Consider the following 20,287-nt stretch of genomic DNA (forward strand, 5'->3'; position numbering starts at 1 on the left):
TTGCTGCTTTGACTTGCTTGCCTCTTGGATTCTGCTGGAATGTGTTAATTATTAAAATAAAATCTTTGAGAGAGATGAGAAATGAGTGATTCTGTAGAAGTGTTTGAATGTCTGGACATGGTAAATAATTTTGTCATTCATACCATTCGCCTTCCCTTTTGTTCATTCTAGTGCAATAATCAGAATGAATCAGACATTGAAGAAAATAGGTTTCGGGTTCAAAAGACACTGAAGGACAAATATTGCCAGACAGACATCCATCACTATGGCTGCTGTGGACCAGGTACTTTCAACTGTCTTTGCCAGTGAGTTCCATGGTTACATTAGCAATCAGGGGAGGTTGTCCTTTGTGAGAGTCTGGTGGGAGGGGCATTGCAACAACACATGAGCGTTGATGAGGCGCTTCCTTCCATCCCTTGCATACCCGCCAGGGAGGTGCCGGAACAGTCAGGAATAATATTCAGAAACAGCACTTTAGCGAAAGGCAGCCATTCAAAATGTTTCATCTTATTATGTGATTCCTTTCACTCCAAGAAAGCAATAATTGGCCTCAAATCCACCACAGTGCCCAAAGAGAGTGTTATCCTTTGTTTGCAGGGAAATATTTTGTTAATTATTAAAGAGAGAAATCTAGTAAGCATCCATATAATTTATTGACAGTTGCTAAATGTGCACATGTAAACAAGCCCCTCTTGTTCTCTGTTCTCCTGACATTGGGGGGGGGGGGGGGTGGTGGCAAGAATTTGCAAATGTCTGCCAGTCTGCAACATCATTAAAGGAACTGCTTTCATTTCCCTCTCGCTGCATTAAGATTTTATGGCCTTAAGTGAGCAGTCCAGCCTGAAAATAGCTCCATCTCCATGTTAGTGTAGGACTGCATTATGAAGCGCCGTGGTATCTAATGTGGTGTGCAGGACCTTGGGAAATCTAAGCATTACAGTGGTTTCATTATCTGTGCTTGACATCAGTTTATTTAATTGTTAAAACAATAATCTCATGCAATAGTAGATATACGAGGGCTTTGCTGGGCTTGAGAAAATTCCTCTGCCTGCTTAATGGAAAGAGGAAATTATCTGTACAACCTTTGTGGGATCAGCAGCTTTAAAAAAAAAATCTTAGTAGGTTTATTGCTGGTATAAGCTACAATGTGATTTAATTTTTAACCCAGACTATGATAGTTATTTGAATCTATATCAAGTATGATGGACTATAACTCTTTATATATAAAGATTTTTTTGTTTACTCACTTTCTAGCTTATGCACAGGAATTAGGTGACCCTCCTTTGTTACAACAACAGCTTTCAACGTCAAAATCAGGGATTCAGCAGATCATTGAGTGCTTCCGAACAGGTGAGGTGTAATAGGCAACTGACAGATGGCTGCCTTCAAAACCTAATGAAACTGCAGGGTAAAAAGTGTTACTCTCTATATTGGTAAATAATGTCTGCAACAGATCATTATAGGTATAATTTTTCTTAAAGATGTTAATTGAAGAGTAGGTGAAGCGAGGCAAAGGATTTATTGCTTTGCAGTGAGTGAGAACAATGCAAATGAAATAACTTTGCTCTTTTTAATTACTGCATCAATTGGATTCTATTAACATAATTTACCGCTACTGCATAACATTGAGATTTCATGATAATGTAATGCCCAAAATTAAATTGTTGAATCTTCCTCTCTCTTTGGAGTACATGTTTCATCTTAATTCCTTGGATTGCCTTTTATTTGCAGAAGTTGTTTGTGGGAACAGCAGTTGCATGAATATAATTTTATATCTTGCCAATGAGATACTGGTGATGCTTTCATATTTTGTTTTCAGTGGCTGTGTAATATTCTCTTACACGTTGGCCTTCCATTACATGTCTATGTCAGTGTTTGGCCACTTGGGGCAGTGTAAGGCCAGATTAGATTATGAAAAGGCAGTGAGTAAAATTGAGAAGGAAATGGGTGGTATGATATGTTGGCAAAGAAAATCGGTGATATATGAAAGCAAAAGTGAACCTTAATTTCTTTGTGATTATAGACAGCTGATTAGTTTGACACTGTGGAATATTAAAAAAGAAAACAGGAACATGAGTAGGCCATTCGGCACCCTAGTATGACAATGGCTGATCTACCCAGGCCTCGTCTCCTATGCCAATTTCCTCGCAACCTTACAAAAAGTTATCGACTTCCTCTTTCTGTGATCCAGCCAGGAGCAGGGAACTCCAGAGATTTGTAATGCTTTGTGAAAAGTCACTCCACAGTTTAAAATTACTGTGTTGTTTTCTTGTGATTATGTCCTCTCATTCAAGATTCCCCCACTAGAGGAAACATCTTGACCTCTGCTTGTCCTGTCGTCTCAGGATCTTGCGTGTTTCAATAAGATCCACCTTCATTATGCTAAACTGCATAAGAATAACTTAAGGATAATATAATTTCTTTTGCCCTTTTTGACAGGACAACCCTTTCATCTCAAGAATTAGCCTAATAAATCTCTGTTGGACTGCTTCCAATGCTGGTAGATGTTGCTAAACACAACTTACTGAGATACAACTGTTAATTCTGCAGTACCTGTCCTCCAGAACAAATACTTTTGAGAGATGTGGAACAACAGATTTATTGATTTCTGTCTGCTCCCTAGAAACAGGACCAAGGACATTGATTTGCTGGCGCTCACCTATGGAACTGTCTAGAATCTAAACTAATGTCAGGGCCCTGAACGGAAATAAATTTAACATCTCCCTCTATCACTCATGGAATGCCTGGTTCCACTTCTATCACAGACCTTGCTGTACTAATCTCGGTATATTCACTTGATAATGTGGCCGGCTGTTTTAAAAATCTGTAATTATTTTGGTGCACAATGATGAACAGCTGGGTCTTGCATTTTTAATATTTTCCCCATATATGTTCACTTTGTGTCTGTTACTACAAATCTGTAATTATAACTAAATGCGTTTTGGTCTTTGTAAGAAGCATTGGAAATAATATTTATTAAATATTGATGTTTAAGGACATCTTTGATATTGAATACAGATGTTTTATGCCTACAGGAACTGCACAATTGAAACACATTCTACTGAAAGAAGTGGACACTATCTTTGAATGCAAGTTATGTCGAAGTCTGTTTAGGGGTTTGCCCAATCTGATTACACATAAAGAATTCTACTGCTTCCAAAGTCAGAAGATGAATGACCGTAAGTTAATGGAACAATTTATTTTTTTTGAAGGGATCAACATTCATGGATTTTTAATACTGGATTCTCAAATTTGATAGCTCCCCATATTGCTGTGGTGGCCCTGGAGAAAACAAACTTGCTCTTTGTGTTTCAAATTTCTGGTTTTATTTCAAATGCCAGCGTTGGTATCTATTTTGATGGAAATTATATTTTGTAGGAATTTAAGTTGCAAAATGTTATTATATCTGATGCTCTAAAAATGGGAGCTGATTGGATAATGATTTCCTTGTGACATGAAGCAGGTTTTAGTGTTAGTGATCTGATTTACTATCCTTTTGAAATCCATACTAAATATCTGATAACTGAAGAGAAAGATGCCATTGGTGCATCTCTGATCTATGCTCTGTGACTGCATCTGCATTGACATTAATCTATTGGTAGGATTGAACTATAGGAAGTATCGTATTTGAACCAGTTCAATTTAAGATTATGCTAATGGTTTCAATTTTACGTAAACATATTTTGATGTATTCTGGCCAAGTACTTTTACCCTCTCAGAAACAGATAATATTTGAACCATACAGTTAAGTCAGGCAGCATCCAGGAAGAAAGGGTCAACTTTTCAGGTCAATGGCTCTTTCTCCCTGTGCCTTTATGCACATAAATTGAAATGTCTCTTCATGTGCAAACACTTGATACTGTAACATAATCAGTTAAGCAATAAGTTCCAAGTGCAGTGGATAAGTTTACTCATATTTGTAACTTTTCATGCAGGTGGATACATGAATAAAATTGGAATCTAAACTAACATTACAGTATATTGAAAATAAAATTGGCAGACGAAAGGTTTGAAATATTTAAAAATATGAAAATAACTTCTGTAACGAGAGAGCTATGGATGGTGGTGAACCCAGTTGCGGACTCAGGTCTATAATTAACTCAGAGTCAAAATAAACAGAACAAGTGAAATCATAAACTCTAGTACTAGAAATGGAACTCTTATGATTGAGCACAGAGTGCTCACCACACAACCTTTAAGTACAGACTTTCCATGAAGGAATGTGACAGGCAATAATTGGCAGTCTGAGTCTTAAATGGAACAGCGGCAGCTAACGACACTCCAGGGAATTGGAGTGCTAAAACTTGGATGCTTGCCGCTGTTCAGTTGGAATCATGACATATCAATAGATCATGCTGTCATAAAATTGAAGATTGCAGGTTTTATGTCACCAGCTCACTGACTTCTCAAGAAAATTTTGTTGAAGAAACCTTGGTACAGAACCCCTCGCTGATCCTGCTCCATCATGATGATGAAGGTTGAGTGGGGACAAAGGATGCCCAATTGACAATGCTGATGAACAATATAAGGTTCAAATGCAAGAGTAATCCTTGCATACTTTCCTGGTACTGTGTTCACATCCTTACAGGGTAGGCTTAGACTCCTTGGTTAGTGGGCCAACAGTTCGATGATCTCTGTCAAAGATAGTTGTGTCATGAATATTAAGTGATATGTAATCTATGCACCTTTGTGTGGTACCCAATGGACGGTTAAATTTAGATAGAGTTGATTCATTCATCTCCAGAGAGGGCTCCATTGCTTTGAATTGAAAGAAAAATTATAGCACAGATTTAAGTTTTGGAGCCAGTCTTACTTTTTGACTTCTACATTAGAAATGCACAGGCTAATGGTAAAAAAAAATAATTTGTGCATATTCTAATTAATAATTTGTATTAACTCTACAGCCACACTGACAATAAATCCAAGCATCTTTCTGTCTTAATTTTATTCTGAAAAATTTTGGAGAATTGAACATGCATATTGCATGATTCAACAATTTTCCTGTCTTTTCTCTCTCTCTCTCCTTCCTTGCTTCCAATTTTTTTCACGTTCAAAGTAAATTTATTATCAAACTACATATATGTCACCATATACAATCCGGAGATGCATTTTCTTGAGTGCTTTGTGTGTTCAATATTTCAGTAATGTTTGAGTAATATTGTAAATATATTGTTTGATGAAGCATTCTTTGTTGTTTAAACTTTGTTGTTGGATTATATGTACGAAATACAAGAATGGCATGTGTCATCACTCCAGCACCTGACCCGTGCGCGCTTCGCTTAAAGTAAAAACAAAGTTAGACTCTCATTCCTAGTTTTGTTTTCCTTTCAATTAGTATTTATGTTTTGGAGTTACAAAACATAATAGTGGCGATGAGGTACTTAAAATCAAACCTGAGATGACTGCCTACCTATTGAAGCACAGTGAGACAGAGTTTTTAAAAAAGTGCAGTGAGAAATGGTTGAGATTTTTAAAAAGGTGTGGCACGTTTGTTTTCTTCAGAGCAGCACGTTTTCTTTGTAAAGGAAAGCAATCAAGTTTTTTTTAAAAAGCTGGAAATGGAAGAATTCCTGGGTTCATAAACAGTGAAAATTGGGTGATAATAATTTAAAAGTGCAGAAATGACTGGCTACCAGCAGAAAGATTGACACATTTGATTACAGGCCAGATAACTGGATATTGTATATGGAACAAATTGAGCAGTATTTTAAAGCAAATGGAATAGCCAATGAGAAATAAGTACCAGTTTTGCTTAGTGCTCTGGGTGGAAAAGCACAGAGATTGCTTCGAAGTTTAACTGCTCCAACCAAACCAGCCGAAATGAGGTTTGCCTTATCATGAGAGTAATGCTGGAACATTTAGAACTGAAATTATTGTTGTTGCTGAATGCTTTGGGTTTCATAAGTGGAATCAAAAGGAAGGTGAGTCCATTTCATCATACATATTGAAGAGGTTGTCTGAGCATTGTCAGTTCTGTAATAGGCTTAATGAAACACTGAGCGATTGTTTAGTTTGTGGAATCTTACAAGAAAACATTCAAAAATGGCTCCTACCTGAAGCACAACTTGCATTTAAAAGAGCAGCTGAGATAGCTGTGTCAATGGAATCTGCATACAGAGACACAATTAAGTTACAGTCAGGAATGAAAGTGAGCGTGAACAAAATTGCATCATTTAAACAGAAACTTGTCTGGCCAAACAAATTGTGCCACTGTTGTGGCAGGGGCTGACATACTCCAGATCAATGCAGATTTAAAGGCAAAACCTGTAGAAGTTGCAACAAAGTAGGATGCATACAAAGAGCATGTTGGGCAGACAAAACTAAATGGACTGTACAGGGAAGAGAAAAAGATAATAATTCAAGATGGATTTTCAGAAAGAGCTGTCATCTGCATGCTGTTGATGGAAAAATTTGATAACAATGAGCGTGACACAGTACTGTGTAGCCTTGAAATTTACAGCACGAATCTAACGATAGGCAAACAATATGACTTGCATCAGAAGCGAACAGCAAATTAATTAAAATGGAATTGGACACTGGGTCAGCTGTTTCAGTTATTGCACAAAATGAGTTTGAATGGCATTTCAAAAATACTGAACTGAAGCCTGCAGATATCCAACTAAGAACTTGTACTTGAAAAGAGAACTCCTGTGGGAATGACATCCAAACACTGGTCCAACAGCTGACAATCCACGTTGAGCTTGTAGGTGGTAAAAATAAGGACCAGCATTATGGCACCATGACTGGCTGAGATAACTACAGGTTGACTGGAGATCCATCCAACATTTGCATGCCACAGCCCCTGTAATAGAGTCAACTGAAATGAGTTAAAAGAAGTTACTGGATGATACCACAACTCTCTCTGTTGAGTTTGTCCAATAGAGGGCAAACAGGTGTTGGTGCCAACCTTTGTGCCTCTGGTTGGGAAGCATTTTCAACCAACGAATGACTATGTTGCTCAGAGGAATTGTAAAAGTGGTAAAAGCAGTTATGACTACCAGTTTTTGTAGGCAACGTATCTGACAGAGCTTCAGGTACATTAATCAGGCAGTTATTTGTGAGATGTAGCTTGGTTTTAAGTTGGAAGAGAGTTCAAGCAGCTTCAAGAATGATGCAAGCATTATAAAAAAACCAGTATCTACTCCGTGTGCATTAAAGTTACTGCATGAACTTCAAATGGGAGATGAAAAGTTCCTTGTAAAAGCAGATGCAAAGACCAAATCCCAGCCGGACGAATAGAAGGCCAAAAAGAAAGGAGTCAATGGAGATTTTTTTAAAAAAAAAGAGGATTCTTCAGTTGATGTTGTGGATGAGAAATCCAAGAGGAGAGATCAGATCTTAAAGGGAGCAATAGAAAGATTATTAGGAGAATACTGCAGTGAACTAAATACACCTTCCTTAGATCAAGATGCACAAACTAGAAAAAAGAAAAAGAGGAGGATTCTATAAACGCTATGGAAATGGAAGAGGGTAAACAATACCTAATTTCTTGAGAAATTAGCAAATTCAGGGATACTTGCAAGAAAGACGAAGAAAGAGGAATGTGAGAAAGAGAAAGACATGAAAAACAGTAGGAGCGAGAGCATGAGCTGGATTGGGACCATGAGAGAATCAAGGACAAGGAAGCAGTGCAGCCGAGGAGGGGATCTGGAGCGGGATAAAAAGAAAAAGAAGCCGGGACCCGGAGAGAAGCACAGACTGAAGTAGATCCAAAGAGAAATAGATTTATAGATAGCTACTTTATTGATCTCAAAGGAAAGTACAGTGTCACGGTAGCATTACAAGTGCACAGATATATAAATATTAGAAGAGAAGTAAGAAAGAATTTAAAAAAAGGTTACCTTAAAAATAAGATGTACAAGATTTACGAGTCAAAGGTTACAAATGCTGAGAAAAGGCGAAGAAAGTGTCCAGGGCTGTCGGAAACATTTCCTGCAGTCTGAGTCATCTCCTCCAACCACCGTGGAGGAGGCCTCAGAACCTGAGGTTGTTTCACAGCCGGAAGTCTCACCTGTCAAACAGAGTGACCCACCTGCTCAGGAAAGACATTATTTCACAAGAGTAAAGAAGCGTCCAAAACAATTAAATCTTTAGGCTGAATGAAAGAATTTAGAATTTGCTATGTTGTGGATGTCTGTATTGTAGTTGTATAAATATAGCACATTGTATTATGTATTGAGTTAGAGTTTATAGCCAAGCAGGGAGGAGTGTAGTGTATGTAATATTTCAGTAATATTTGAATAATATTGTAAGTACTGTATATTGTTTTATTAAGCCGCCTTTGTTTAAACAATTCATTATGGTTCTATGCACTAAGTATTGAATGGCATATGTCATTATGCCACCATGTGATATGTGTGCATGTCACTTAAAGTAAGAACAAAGTTAGACTCACATTCCAGTCTCTCTTCTTTTTCTTTCCATTAGTTTTTATGTTTTAGAGTTACAAAATGTAACATGGGCATACACAATAAATCCAAGGCACGTAATAGAATCAATGAATGACCGCACGCAACAGGACGGACAAGCAGCCAAAGTGCAAAAGACAGCCAACTGTGCAAATAGAAAAGAGAAAAAGGAAATTATAATAATAAGTAAATAAGCAATAAATATTGAGAACATGAGATGAAGAGTCTGTGAAAGTAAGTGGGAACAGTTTATTGATGGGGTCAGTGAAGTTGTCCCCACTTGTTCAGGAGCCTGATAGTTGAGGGGTAATGCAAGTCCTGAGGCTCCTGTACCACCTTCCTGATGGCTGCAGCGAGAGGAGAGTATGGGCTGGTTGGTGGGGGCCCTTGATGATGGGTGCTGCTTTCCTGTAACAACAGTCCATGGAGATAAGCGCAATGGTGGGGATGGCCTTACCGGTGATAAACTGGGCCATATCTGCTACTTTCTGCCTTCACTTTCCATTTATGGGTGTTGGTGTTAAGAGTTGCAGAATACTCTTAAACACAAAGAAAGTCAGCAATTTCTATTTGGCCTGATAAACTTATAAATTGCATCATGAACAGTTATTGTTCTCTCTGAATCCTGTTTCAATCCAGCCTGGTGTAAACAAAACCTAAATAGCTTGATGGTTGTGGATCTATTGAAACAACGGGGGCACGTGGAGGGTTGAATGGTTATCTGATCAGCCTATCTGATATGTCCAAAGAAGTATGCTGGACAGAGAAGCCTTTCCTTGGTTGCAGGAATTGAGGGGGTCCAATTGCTTACAGCTGCAGTGTCTGCTGTCCCATCAACTACTTGCTGTCCTCGCAGAACTTCTGAAAGAGTTCAGCAGCCAACATGATCCAGGCCTCTTTGCCATGCACTGAGACATGATCCATCTCTGATGTTAGTGTTTGTGTGTGTGTGTGAGAGAAAGGTAGAAAGAAGGCGAGCACGTACATGAAAGATATAATTAACAGGGCAGTACAGTAGCAGAGAAGTTAGCATTTATTCTCATATTCCTGCATTCCAAAGATGTACAGTTAGGTTTAATAAGTTGTGGACACACTATGCTGGCGCTGAAAATGCAGTGACCCTTGTGTGCTGCTCAGTAGAATCCTTGCTGATTTGATTTGCATTTCACTAAGTTTTTCTGTACCAATGACAGAACTAATCCTTAACTATCTTTTTTTTAGTTCTGAACATTCACAACACCTCCAAGGAATTGCTTGCAATGTAATGTTACATGATTCTAAAGTAGTAGAGTTGAATTCTGTGGAGAACCTTCTCTATGCAGCGTTGAATGTAAAGTTTGTATAAATGCAAGAGGCAACACATGGAATACAGTTCTGCACAATTCTGATTGTACAAGGAATAATCATGGAAGTACATGACTAGGGGATTTAGAAGTTGAGTTTTGCACTGAATCTAATTTTAACCTTGAGCTTCCTCTTCTAGTGCTGATCAATAGAAAACAACCTCTGCTACAGCTAATTAAGTGGCTGGAATTGATTGCCTGGTAATTACTGTCAGCAGGATCTGATTGGATCTTAAGAATTTTTGCTTATATATATATATATATTGAAAGCTTTTTCTAATTGACAAAGCAAATAGGCTTTATGAGAAGAAGTACCAATGTGTAGCTAACCAAGATAAGTTAAGATGGCATCAGATTGGGGAGAGAAACTGCAAATAATTTTGTGAAGGCCAGTGTTGGAAAAGGGAAAACAAAAGTTTAGATGCCAGCAAAGGTTGAGTAAAGAGGGCAGCAATCAACATGAGAGTAAATGGCTAAGATATGAGAATAACTGACAGTAAGAGATCTTCCAGATAACTAACAGTGTAGTTTCTCATATTGCGACATTGGGATTTTATAATGATGAGAAAAAGAAATGGCAGAGACTTTGAACAGACAGTTTTTCTTAATTATCTTCACGCTGGAAGACACAAAGTGTGCTAGAGATACTGGAAAATCATGGGAAAAGGGGAGGCAGCTGGGAACTCACTATCATTAGTATAACTGGAGGAAAGGTACAAGGCAAATAAATGGGCTTCTGGACTTAATAGCGTTCTTCCTTGTGACTTGGAACATCTCTGAGGATATCCCTTCTAAACTTTTCCAGATTTTTGAAGGGTTCCCATCAACTTGAAACCTGCAAATGTCATGTTGAGCCGAGTTGTTGAGAGTTTTGGTCCAGAGGGAAATCGAGGGTTCCAGGGAACAGGCTTGGAAATGGAGCTGGGGCTGAGTTTGGATCAGTTGTGAATGACAGAGAAGACTGAACCAGCCATACTGTTCCCATCTTTTGTGCTACATTCTTCGCTATACATGGTGAAGTTGAAACCAATGACACTCGGAGCCTTGCTACCCTGAGAACGTGTTGCTTTAATCCTTCTGCATTTAGTCTTCCCAAAATCTTTCGCAGTCCTCTGGTCCACATAATATGAAGTGTTCATTTAGTAGCCAAATTTCAGTCAGTATTTCCCTTACATCCCTTCATTTATCTTGGGGATATGATCTTCAGACCAAGGGGACTGGACGGATTTGACCCATCCCCTGGTAATTCTGATCATGTGGCAGTTTGCTGAAAATTCAAGCTGGGATTTACTTGGCTCATTTCCTGAAGAAAGTGGGATAAAATGCTTCTACTATTGCAAAGTTGTGACACACAGAATATTGTGAACATCCCCATGGAAATCCAATACTAGGAAATGTGAAGCCCATGATTAATTCTAGTTGGTGCTTATAATAAGTGAGTTAGTTTAATAGGTATTGCAATTTTTATATATATATATAAATTAAAAAGCTGTTTTTCCGGGCAAAGTGGCTGTCTTTACAATGAGCAGCATATTACTTTCTAATAACAGTGTGTCTACACTTAGCTTTTTGATTTATTACATGCATGATTTGCTTGTGCTTTCTTCAGAGGTTTTGATCTTGCCCCAGTGGAACTGATCATGTGGCAATTTGCTGAAGATTCAGGTTTGAACACTTGCGTTTCATTCAAGTGGGTCTGCACGTCTTTACCAGATGCAATTTTTGTTTCACAAAGTAATTGTCCAGGGAACTTGTGTTGAAGCATTCACAGGCTGAGTTAAATTAGATATTTCCCCTCAAGTTTTGTTATAATTGTTAGTATTACAACTGATCTGATTGCAGATCATGAATGTACGCTTTCTAGGTCTAATAGTGACTGAAACTGGCCTGGAACCATTCTCGTGCAGTACAGAATGCTAATGAAATGGCACTAATTAGTCATGTGTGCTACAGCCATTATATTGTGTGGTATCATTTTATTTAACCAAGCATTCTATCAAGCCCAAACTTGAAAGAAAATGTATCAAAATCCATCTAAGTCACCATATACAAATCTGAGATTCATTTTCTTATGGGCATACCCAAATACAATACCCATGATGAATCAATAGTTAGATACTTTATTGATCCCAAAGGAACAGAGCATTACAACTGCACAGATATACAAATATTAGAAGAGGAGTAAGAAAGAATAAAAAAGTTACCTTTAAAATAAGATGCACAGGATCTACAAGTCAAAGATTGTAAGATTAACAAGATTTCCAAGTTCACACTGATAAGATGGTAGTGCAAGAATTACTGTAATATCATACAGTAACGGGTCCACATTCACACCATCCAGATAAGAAGTGATGGTAGTATTGCACAGGGTGTCCGCGATAGCAGGGTGTGGTAAACAGAGCTAAACAGAGATGACAACAGTCTAACAGGAGGGGGTCATCACTTCCCCAGCTATAGGTTGACTCTTCATAGAACCTAATGGCAGAGGGTAAGTATGACCTCATAGAGCTCTCTTTGGAGCAGTGCAGTTGTCTTTTACTAAAAATGCCCCCCTGTTCAGCCAAGGTGGCATGCAGAGGGTGAAAAACAGTCTAGATTTGCAGGGATTTTCTGTAGAGTCCTTTGTTCTACCACACCCTCCATTGTGTCCAGTTTGGCTCCTATAACAGAGCCAGCCTTTCTAATCAATTTATTGAGCCTGTTGGCATCACCTGTGTTGATGCCATTGTCGCAGCACACCAGCACATTGAAGACTGTACTGGCAACAACAGACTGGTAGAACGTGTGAAGCAGTGGCCTGCATACTCCAAAGGATTGCAGTCTCCTCAGGAAGTAGAGGCGACTCTGACCCTTCTTGTACACTGCCTCTGTGTTGGTGCTCCACTCAAATCCGTCATCCAGGTGCACCCCCAGGTACTTGTAGGTCCTCACCACATCCATGTCCTCAGTAGTAACAGGGAGCAGTGCAGGCTTAGTCTTCCTAAAGTCCATTATCATCACCTTTGTCTTACTGATGTTGTGCTGCAGATGATTCAGCTTGCACCATTTGGCAATGTCCTCCACCAGGGCCCTGTATTCATCCTCCTGTCCTCCCATTATACACCCAACTCTTGCTGACTCACCAGAGAGTTTCTGCAGATGACATGACTCAGTGTTGTATCTAAAATCCAAAGTATACAGGGTAAACAGGAAGGGAGCCAATACTGTCCACTGTGGGCCGCCAGTGCTGCATGTAGCATTGTCTGATGCACAGCTCTGAAGCTGCACAAACTGTGTTCTGCCAGTCAGGTAGTCCATTATCCAGGATACAATGGAAGTGTCAGTCTGCAATGAATGGATATGCATCTTTTGAGTTTTTAAAAGCTGGACATTTGTTAGTTGTTTGTGTTTTAAGTTCACCTAATATTAAGGATCACTGGACATAAACAGAATTGTTGCTTTATTGCCAAAACAAACCTTCCTTTTTTTTGGTTGTGTATACATCCTGTCAACTTTCGGTTCAAATCTCATCAACTGAGCGTACAACCAGTGTGCAAAAGCCAATAAACTCTGCAAATACAAAAAGGAAGACGTAATAATAATATAAATAAATATTGAGAACATGAGATGAAGAGTCCTTGAAGGTGAGTCCTTATGCTGTGGGAATAGTTTCAGTGATGTGGTAAGTGAAATTCAATGAAGTATTCCCCTTGGGTTTAAGAGCCTAATGGATGAGGGGTATTATCTGTTCCTGAACCTGCTGGTGTGACTCCTGTGTGACTGCCTTGATAGCAGCAGCGAGAAAAGAGCATGGCCTGGCTGGTGGGGGTCCCTGATGGTGGATGCTGCTTTCCTGCGACAGTGCTCTGTGTAGATGTGCTTAATGGAGGGAGGGCTTTACCCATGATGGACTGTGCCACACCACTACTTTGAAAGATTTTCCGTTCAAGGGCATTGGTGTTTCCATACCGGGCTGTGACATAGCTGGTCAATATACTCCCCCATCACACATCTATAGAAGTCTGTCAAAGTTCTAGATATAATTCTGAATCTTCGCAAACCTCAAAGGAAGTAGAGGTGTTACCATGCTTTCATTTTAATTCCACTTAAGTTCTGGGCCCAGTAATGGTCCTCTGAAATGGTAACATCGAGGAATTTTAAGTTGCTGACTTTCTTCACCTCTAATCCCCTGATGAGGACTGGCTCATGGACCTCTGGTTTCCTCGTCCTGGTCAATAATCAGCTTCTCTTGCTGATATTGAGTAAGGGGTTGCTGTGGCAGCACTCAACCAGATTCTCAATCTCCCTCCTATGTGCTGATTCATCACCATGTTTGATTCGGCCTACAACAGTGGTGTTGTCAGCAAACTGGAATATGGCATTGGAGCTGTACTTAAGCATAAAGTGAGTAGATCAGGGTGTCAAGCACACAGCCTTGTGGTGCACCTGTGCTGATGGGGATTGTGGAGGAGATGTAGCCAATCCAAACAGACTGGGGTCTGCAAGTGAGGAATTTGAGGATCTAATTGCACAAGGAGGTATTGAGACCAAAGCCTTCAAGTTTATTGATTAGTTTTGAGGGAATGATACTATTGAATGCCGAGCTGTAGTTGATCAAGAGCATCCTGATGTAAGCATGTTTGCTGTCCAGATGTTCCAGGGTCGAGTGAAGAGCCAATGAGATGGTATCTGCTGCGGACCTTTTGTGCCGATAAGCAAATTATAGTGGATCCAAGTCACTTCTCAGGAAGGAGTTGATATATTTCATTACCAACCGCTCAATACACTTCATCACTATGGATGTAAGTGCTACTGGATGATGGTCATTGAGTCAGGTTGCCATGTTCTTCTTAGCCACCTGTGTTACACCCCACTTGGAGTGCAGTGTTCAGTTCTGGTCCCTCATTACAGGAAGGATGTGGATACTATAGAGAGAGTGCAGAGGAGATTTACAAGGATGTTGCCTGGATTGGAGAGCATGCCTTATGAGAATAGGTTGAGTCCACTTGGGATTTTCTCCTTGGAGCAACGGAGGATGAGATGTGACCTGATAGAGGTGTATAAGCTGATGAGAGGCATTGATCGTGTGGCTAGCCAGAGGCTTTTTCCCAGGGCTGAAATGACTAACACGAGGGGGCATAGTTTTAAGGTCCTTGGAAGTAGGTACAAAGGGGATGTCAGAGGTAAGTTTTTCACACACGGTGGTGGGTGCGTGGAATACACTGCCAGTGACAGTGACAGTGACAGCGGTGGATACAAGAGGGTCTTTTGAGAGAATCTTAGAAAGGTACACGGAGCTTAGAAAAATAGAGGGCTATGTGGTAGAGAAATTCTAGGCAGTTTCTATAGTAGGTTACATGGTTGGCACAACATTGTGGGCCAAAGGGCCTGTGATGTGCTGTAGATTTCCATGTTTCTATGAAGTCTGCTTAAAGCAGTTGGGTTCCTTAGACTGCTGAAGTGAGGGCTTAGAAATCTTAGTGTGCACTCCAGCCAGTTGATCAGCACAGGTGTTTAGGACTTGGCCAGGTACCCAGCCTGGGCCTGATGATTTCCATCAGCCTACTGTCCTACTTGGACGACAGCCCCAGAGACTGAAGTCACAGGATCATTGAGAGTTGTGGGAGATTGTGATGGTCAAAGTGAGCTTAGAAGGTATTGAGCCCATCTGCAAGCTAAGCCATATTGTTGTCTATGTTGCTTGATTTTACTTTTTAAGAGGAGATAATATTCAAAGCTTGGCACAACTGTCAAGCATCTTTCCTTGACTAAATTTAGTCCAGCACTTCGCATGTGAGGTGGCTTTCCAGAGATCGTACCTGTACTTCTTGTAATTTTTCTTGGTCGCCAGACTTGAATGCTTCTGATCTGCTCCTTGACAGATTGTGGATCTCGTGGTTCATCCAGGGCTTCTAATTGGCAAAGACTCTGAGTGATTTTGAGGGGACGCATTCATCTACAAATGGTTTTATGAAGTTCATGACAACAGTGCTGAAAAGATGAGTCCTTGAACGTGGCCCAACCCACTGACTTGAAGCAATCCTGTAGCTGCTCATCTGTGACCATCCCTTTGTTGTCCTCATCTCTGGCGCCTTGCCAGAGAAGGACAGCCGTGTAATCCGATTTCCTGAAATGCTGTCTGGGCATGGAATGGTAGGCATACCTTATTATAACAGTGGTCTAGTGTGTTGAGAACTCTGGTGCTACAGGTTATATGCTGATGGTAATTGAGCAGGGTTTTCTTCAAACAAGCCTGGTTGAAGTCCCTGACTATGATCTGGAATGCATCAGGATGGACTGTTTCTTGTTTGGGGCTGCCATCATGCAGTATCTCAAGTGCTTAATTATAGTCGGCTGGTGGTGGTATGTAAACTGTGGTCAGGATCATGGAGGTGGATTCTTTTGATACATAGAATGGATGGCATTTGATTGTTAGGTGTTCAAGGTCAGCGGAACACAGAGTTTGACAAAACCACCATATTAGCGTACCATAGAGTTTATCATGAAACATACACTTACACCTTTTGCCTTTTCTGTATCGGCAATCCAGACCACCCTGTGTATCGATAAGCCCTCGGGTCTGATTGCCGTATCTGGCATTCTCTGAGTAAGCCATGTCGCGGTAAAAGACAGGGCACAACAGCTCCCTTCAGAACACCAATCTTGCCCTCAGGTCCTCAATTTCATGCTCCAGCGACTGCATATTTGCTAATAAGATGCTGGGCAGAGTGGACCTCATTCTTCTGTGCTCCAGCATGGCTTAGAGCTCACCCCCCCCCCCCCCCCCCCACCTCGCTTCCAGCCATGGCAATGAATCCGAGTCGTCTGAAGGTCATGAAATCTGTAGCTTATTAAGTCGATTTTAAAAATATGTTGCTTAAAGGGAAATTGCATGCTACAGATTGCAGTGAGAGTAATTCAAAAGAGGTGCCACGTTGCAGGTCTGTTATAAAAGCAAATTTTCTGTTTCATTGGGACATTGATTTTGTCTGAATGTTAATGCAAAACTTTTCCTTGACACAGTTTGCCAAAATTAAACTGAAACTAGGATTTGGCCACCACTGTGGGTTATATTTAAAATTTAGAATTCTATTTTGTTCAGATTGAGTTGTAAACAATGAATCTAAGTTAAATAATTCCAGTAATGAGCCTGGCCAGGTGACTGACCTTACAGTAGGAGAACAATTTGGGAACGGAGATCACAACTCCTTAAGTTTTAAGATAGCTTTAGATAAAGGAAAAGTATGGACCTTGTGGAAAAGTATTAAATTAGAGCAGGTCAAATTACATGAGTATTGGGTAGGGTCTGGGGAGAGTTCATTGGGAATAGCTGCTTTTGGGCAAATCCACATCTGACAAGTGGAGGGTCTGTAAAGGCCTCCTGCAGAGATAGTAAGTTCCAGTAAGGAAGGAAGGACAGGATGGCAAGGTAAAGGGAACCATGAATGCTGGAAGAGGTAATGAACTTAAACAAGAAGTAAAATGAAATGTACTTAAGATTTAGGAAGCTAGAATCAAACAGAACCCTTGAGGATTATTTGAAGCCATGAAATAACTTAAGAAGGGAATTAGGAAATCCAGGAGGGGGGTCATGAAAAGTCCTTGGTAAGTAGGATTATAGAGAATTCCAAGGCATTCATAAAGCATAAAGCACATATACATAGCTTGGGTGCCTAAGACTTTTGCACAGTACTGTAGTAATTTTATCTATTGCACTGTATTGCTGATTCAATAAAAAAAATACAAATTTCATGACCTATGGGTGATTCTGATATGGGTCTGTATTGTGGACTGAGAGTGGGAAGGGGGCAGGTAGAGGGGAATCATGGTTGAGAAAAGGGGAAGGGAGAGAGGAGGGAGTGGGAAGCACCAGAGAGACAAACTGTCATAAAGGATAAACCAATTATTTGGAACCAAATGACCTTGCCTGGTGTCTCAGGGCTGGGTGTATCTGCACCCGTGTCACTCCCCACCCTGGCACTCCTTCTCTGCCACTTGCCCTGCAGTGGCAAAGAAGTGCTTCCTGCAGTGCTGCACCCTTGCCATTCGCAACATTCTTTGCTCCTGATCAGATTTACAAACTCGGTTTCTGCTCCATGTTGACAAATACAGTACAGGTTTCCCCCGCTATCCGAAGGTAGAGCGTTCCTATGAAACGGTTCGTAAGCCAGAATGTCGTAAAGTGAAGAAGCAATTACCATTTATTTATATGAGCAAAATCTGTAAGCATTCGCAGAACCAAAAAATAACCTACCAAATCATGCCAAATAACACATAAAACCTAAAATAACAGTAACATGTAGTAAAAGCAGGAATGATCTGATAAATACTCAACCTATATAATGTAGGAATACTTTTCTACAATTATTGTAGCACTGTCCACCGCAGTGAAAATCTCACGCAAGCGCTCTCGGCAGCACTCACAGCAGAAACACACGGCGCAAGCACTCCCGGCAGAAGCACTCTTTCCAGTAACCTTTAAGCTATGAAACTACCAAATAACACATAAAAATACACAGCCTATATAAAGTAGAAATAATGTACGCCCAGTGTAGTTTCACTTACCAGAATTGGGAAGACAGTGAGCACACTGATGATGGTGCGTTAGACTGAGTCGTCGGAGGTTGGGGTGGTGGGGGACTGGGGTGTCATCTCATCGTCGTCTGTTTCCATCAGGGCAGGCAGGTCATCTTCTATGTCTGTCTGCCTCAGTGTCGAAGGTCGAGTTTCATCGTCTGCTGTGGCTGATGTGGAAGGCTTGAAAAACGACAGTATGCTTGATTGCTTAGCCTCGCGCATTTTTCTATCATAGTTCTTTGTAAGCACTCAAACCATCCTGCAAATATGCCCTAAACCTACGTACCCTTTCAAAATTAAAGTCATACTTTTCTGCAATCATTGCAGCGTTGTCAATCGCAGAGAAAATCCCACGCAATTGCTTCACGTTCAGTTCCTGGACATCTTCACTTTCGGGCTGTTTGCTACTGCGTTCGGTTTCAATTGTTATCCTTTCCTCTTCATCAGCTCTTCATCTCTCAGTTCTTGGTCATCATCTTCGTCAACTTCCACAAACCCTTAGCCAAACTCACTACAGTATATCCTTACTTTGTTCACCACGATCGAAACGCTTAATTATGTCTAGTTTTATGCTAAGTGTAACACCCTTACAAGCTCTTTTTGGCTTTTCCGATACCTTAGAACTCATCTTGCTAACGGATGCACAAAATAAATTGACATAAAGCACAGATGCTCACAGGCCCCTGTTTAAGCAATGGCGGCTAGAATGCAGTTCTGGGGGAGGTGCTTGGCGCGCGCTGCCTTTTTTTTGAAACAGTGAAAACACCTTCTGTTAGCGAAAACAGGTAACTAATGTAGGTCTTTAGTAACAGTGAGTTGACGTAAAGCGAAAGTTCGAAAAACGGGGGTCACCTGTACTGTGCACCCCAGCTATATACTGCCTATGTGCTTAAGAATTTTGCACAGTTCTGTACGTCGAGAGAAAGGATAGATAGGGAGCAGGTAGGACCGCTCCAGGGTAAAGGAAGGGAATGTGAGCTTGGAGGGTGGAGGATGTGGGTGAGGTCCTAAATCAGTACTTTGTTTTAGTAGTTATTCGTGAAGGATAGGGAGATCAGTGTGGAGTGAACTAATTTGCTAGGGCATTTTGAGATGAAGAAGGAAGTAGTGTTGGATCTCTTAAAGAAGATTGAAGTGGATGAGACCCCTGTGCCTGATGGGATATTCCCCAGGTTATTGAGACGGGCAAGAGATGAGATTGCTGGGCAAGGTGAGAATGGTAAGATCCTTAACAGTATTGATGTGGAGAGGGATCTTGTAGTCCAAGCCTATAGCTTCTTGAAAGTGGCTACACAGGCTGATGAATGATAAAGGAGGCATGTGGCATGCTTGCCTCTTTTAGTCGAGGAACTGTCCAAGAATAGGGAGTTAAGTTTCAGCTTTTAGCTGTGCCTCACCTGGAGTATTGCATTCTTTTCTCGTAGCCCCAATACTGGAAGGATGTTGAGATTTGGGGAGGTTTCTTAGGGTACTGTCTTTGTATGGGGAAAGGTTGGACAAACTTGGTTTGGTATCTCTGGAACGAAGAGGCTGAGGGGAGATCTAATAGAGGTTTCTAAAATAGTATTACAGTGGAGTAAAGGGAATTACAGAGGTACGAGAGAGGAGTTGCCCAGAATTGATCGGAAAGGAATGCTGGCAGGATTAATGGCAGACCAGCAATGACTTGAATTTCTGGAGGCAATTCAGAAGGCATGGGATAGAATACAAAAGTAAGCTGGGCATTAATATTAAAGAGGATACTAGAAGTTTCTTCAGATGCATTTAGTGTAAAAGAGAGGCAAGAGTGGATATCGGATCATTGGAAAATGATGCTGGAGAGGTAGTAATGGGGGACAAGGACATGGATGAACTGAATAAATATTTTGCATCAGTCTTCACTGGAAGACACTAACAGTACTCTGGAAGTTCCAGGTGTCAGGGGTCATAAAGTGCGTGAAGTTACCGTTACTAGTGTTACGAAGGATGAACAACTCTGAT

At 40.5% G+C, this 20,287-nt stretch overlaps 1 protein-coding gene across 2 annotated transcripts in view; it reads left to right on the plus strand.

Moving 5' to 3' along the window:
• LOC140734714 (zinc finger protein 800-like) overlaps positions 1 to 20,287 on the plus strand; it is a 147,389-nt gene that overhangs the window by 97,046 nt on the left and 30,056 nt on the right. For both annotated transcript variants that reach the window (XM_073059082.1, XM_073059081.1), the window contains 3 exons: positions 172 to 283; positions 1,255 to 1,350; positions 3,036 to 3,179. In XM_073059082.1, coding sequence (XP_072915183.1) covers positions 172 to 283; positions 1,255 to 1,350; positions 3,036 to 3,179 — 352 coding nt within the window. The remainder of the gene's footprint in view (positions 1 to 171; positions 284 to 1,254; positions 1,351 to 3,035; positions 3,180 to 20,287) is intronic.

Source organism: Hemitrygon akajei, chromosome 10 (assembly GCF_048418815.1).
Source record: "Hemitrygon akajei chromosome 10, sHemAka1.3, whole genome shotgun sequence".
NCBI classification, from domain to species: domain Eukaryota; kingdom Metazoa; phylum Chordata; class Chondrichthyes; order Myliobatiformes; family Dasyatidae; genus Hemitrygon; species Hemitrygon akajei.